The sequence below is a fragment of the Halyomorpha halys genome, unplaced genomic scaffold, assembly GCF_000696795.3.
Source record: "Halyomorpha halys isolate HHAL.00 unplaced genomic scaffold, Hhal_1.1 Scaffold187.1, whole genome shotgun sequence".
Classification (NCBI taxonomy): Eukaryota; Metazoa; Arthropoda; class Insecta; order Hemiptera; family Pentatomidae; genus Halyomorpha; species Halyomorpha halys.
This window is the reverse complement of record NW_027113649.1, coordinates 736,650-738,887: the sequence shown is the minus strand read 5'-3', so window position 1 is coordinate 738,887 and position 2,238 is coordinate 736,650. Positions and strand designations below refer to the sequence as shown.

General features: G+C 26.2%; 1 protein-coding gene across 2 annotated transcripts in view; it reads right to left on the bottom strand.

Annotated features, from left to right (window-relative positions):
• Positions 1 to 937: 937 nt before the first annotated feature.
• LOC106679260 (erythroid differentiation-related factor 1) overlaps positions 938 to 2,238 on the bottom strand; it is a 72,229-nt gene continuing 70,928 nt past the window's right edge. For both annotated transcript variants that reach the window (XM_014418314.2, XM_067051052.1), the window contains one exon: positions 938 to 1,633. In XM_014418314.2, coding sequence (XP_014273800.1) covers positions 1,507 to 1,633 — 127 coding nt within the window. In that variant the 3' untranslated portion in view covers positions 938 to 1,506. The remainder of the gene's footprint in view (positions 1,634 to 2,238) is intronic.

Genomic DNA, 2,238 nt, shown 5'->3' with positions numbered 1-2,238 from the left:
ATGCCAAACCTGTCAGTTCCCATTATCAATAAAGCATATAATTGAAGAATGCTCATCATTTCGTCAAGCCTTTGAAAATAACAAAATTCCTCACACAAGAGAATTGGCCCTTAAAGACTCAGCAGAATCCATAGACAAAATATTAAAATTTCTGAAAGCAACTCAACTTTATACTAAAATATAATCCACCAATATCAACCAGTGTAAAAAGGAAATAGTCTACATTCAACTATCAAATGTCAAAGACTAGAAGATAAATAAAGTAAAAAGGGTGTAATAATCTAGATGTTGATCGCCCTGAATAAAAATCTAATCTAATCTAAAATCAGCTGTTGGAGAGATGGGATAAGATAATTGAAAATAATAGGCATTACATTGTAAATTAAAATAAATATTATGTACAAAATATACTTAGTTTTCTTTAACCCCCAAAAAAACCAAAAGGACTTATAGCCAACCCTATATATCATTGGAAAGCCAAAGATAAAGTTATAGAATATAATGAAGAATGACAAGAAGCGCATAAATAAGAGGCCTGTTTTAACTGGTGGGCGCATGCGCAATTCTTGTCACAACAGTTATCAAGTAAATCATTTTTAATTTCACTTAACCTATATACGAGCCTTTTAGTTGACAGAATAACTCCACAAAAATAGTTCTTAGTATTTTTAATATTGATTCTATAACTAAGCGTTGAATGGTTAGGAATAAATTGCAAATTTTTGTAAAATGTTATACTTTTGTTATTCTACTATAGCTTTAGTTTTGAAACTAGCAATGATTAATTTTAAATCAACGTAGGCTAGTAGGTGAAAGTTACACCCCATCATTTTTTAAATACATTTTTTATAATAATAATTGAACTTGAAAATCATAAAAGAATAAACTAAGAATAATATATCATTATATTCAAGGGGGGGGGGGAAATTAAAACCAATAAAATATAAACTCATATTTTGTCGATTGATAAAAAATAACTTCAAGCTTTTTTAAACAAAAGTAATCAATAAATACACTACATCTTTTATCGATACTTATAATTACAATATTTTATTAGCTTTTAGGCCGATTTTAAACAACAAAATATTAAACATTACTTAACATGAAAACCATGAAATGAGGTCCAAAAAAAATCACTATACAACACATAATGCGTCTGGTCTAAGGAACAAACAAAATGTTCACACTCTGACCCTCCACAATCCTAATTAAACATTTGAAAAGAAATATCTCTATAAATAAACAACTAATGTTCTAACCGTAACATATTAACACTACAATAATAATTTTAACAACATATTTACATCAGTTTGAAAATAAACTAAATGAACGATTCTCATCAATAAAACGTTACTGATGTTTGTATTATAAAAATATATAAAAAATATACATTTTAAAACTCTAGCTTAGTTACACTATTCAAACAGTCTTTTGGTTCAATTATAAATTGTAAAATATATAGCAATAAGATGAAACGATTTAGATTAAAACAAAACAGAAAATAAATTAACATTTGTTTCCAGCTGTTATCTTATCAATGACTTTAACGAAATGAGCGGCCAACAGAATATCTTTATCCTTCTTCAATAATATTCTATAAACCTCTTTGTACTTCTCAGCAATTTTAATAGACCTGAAAAAAAAAATATTAAACAAAAGTAGTATTTAATGCTCTCATATTATGATAATATTAGTAATGAAATAATACAATAACATTAGTACTGTTATATTATAATTGTGTTAGTACTGTAATATGGTTGTGTTAGTACTTTAATATTATATTATTACTGTGATATAATAATATTAATATTATAAAATATTTTTATTCTATTCTTGTTTGTTCTAATCTTGGATTTTCATATACAAATAAAAATTTAATGTAAGGCTTAAGGTAACATTGAAAATTTTATCTGACTACTTATCAAAAAATAAATGGTGAAAAAATTACACCGTTCCATAATAGTATAGTGTATAATAGGGCCCTAATTTCAGGCTCCAGATCGACCACTGGTTGTTGTAACAATTTTTAAGCTATTTTTTAACAGTTGATAGTGGGAGGGTATAGTCTCGTGCAAGAAGCACCCCTAACTATTTGCAATGCTATAACCATGAACTATTAGAATTAAAATAGTTAAATATATATGTATATATTGTAATATGCTCTTTTTGAGTAAATAATATATTTCGATGTATAAAGGGTTTATGATATGTTTTATTTCATGTATAATTTTAATATTG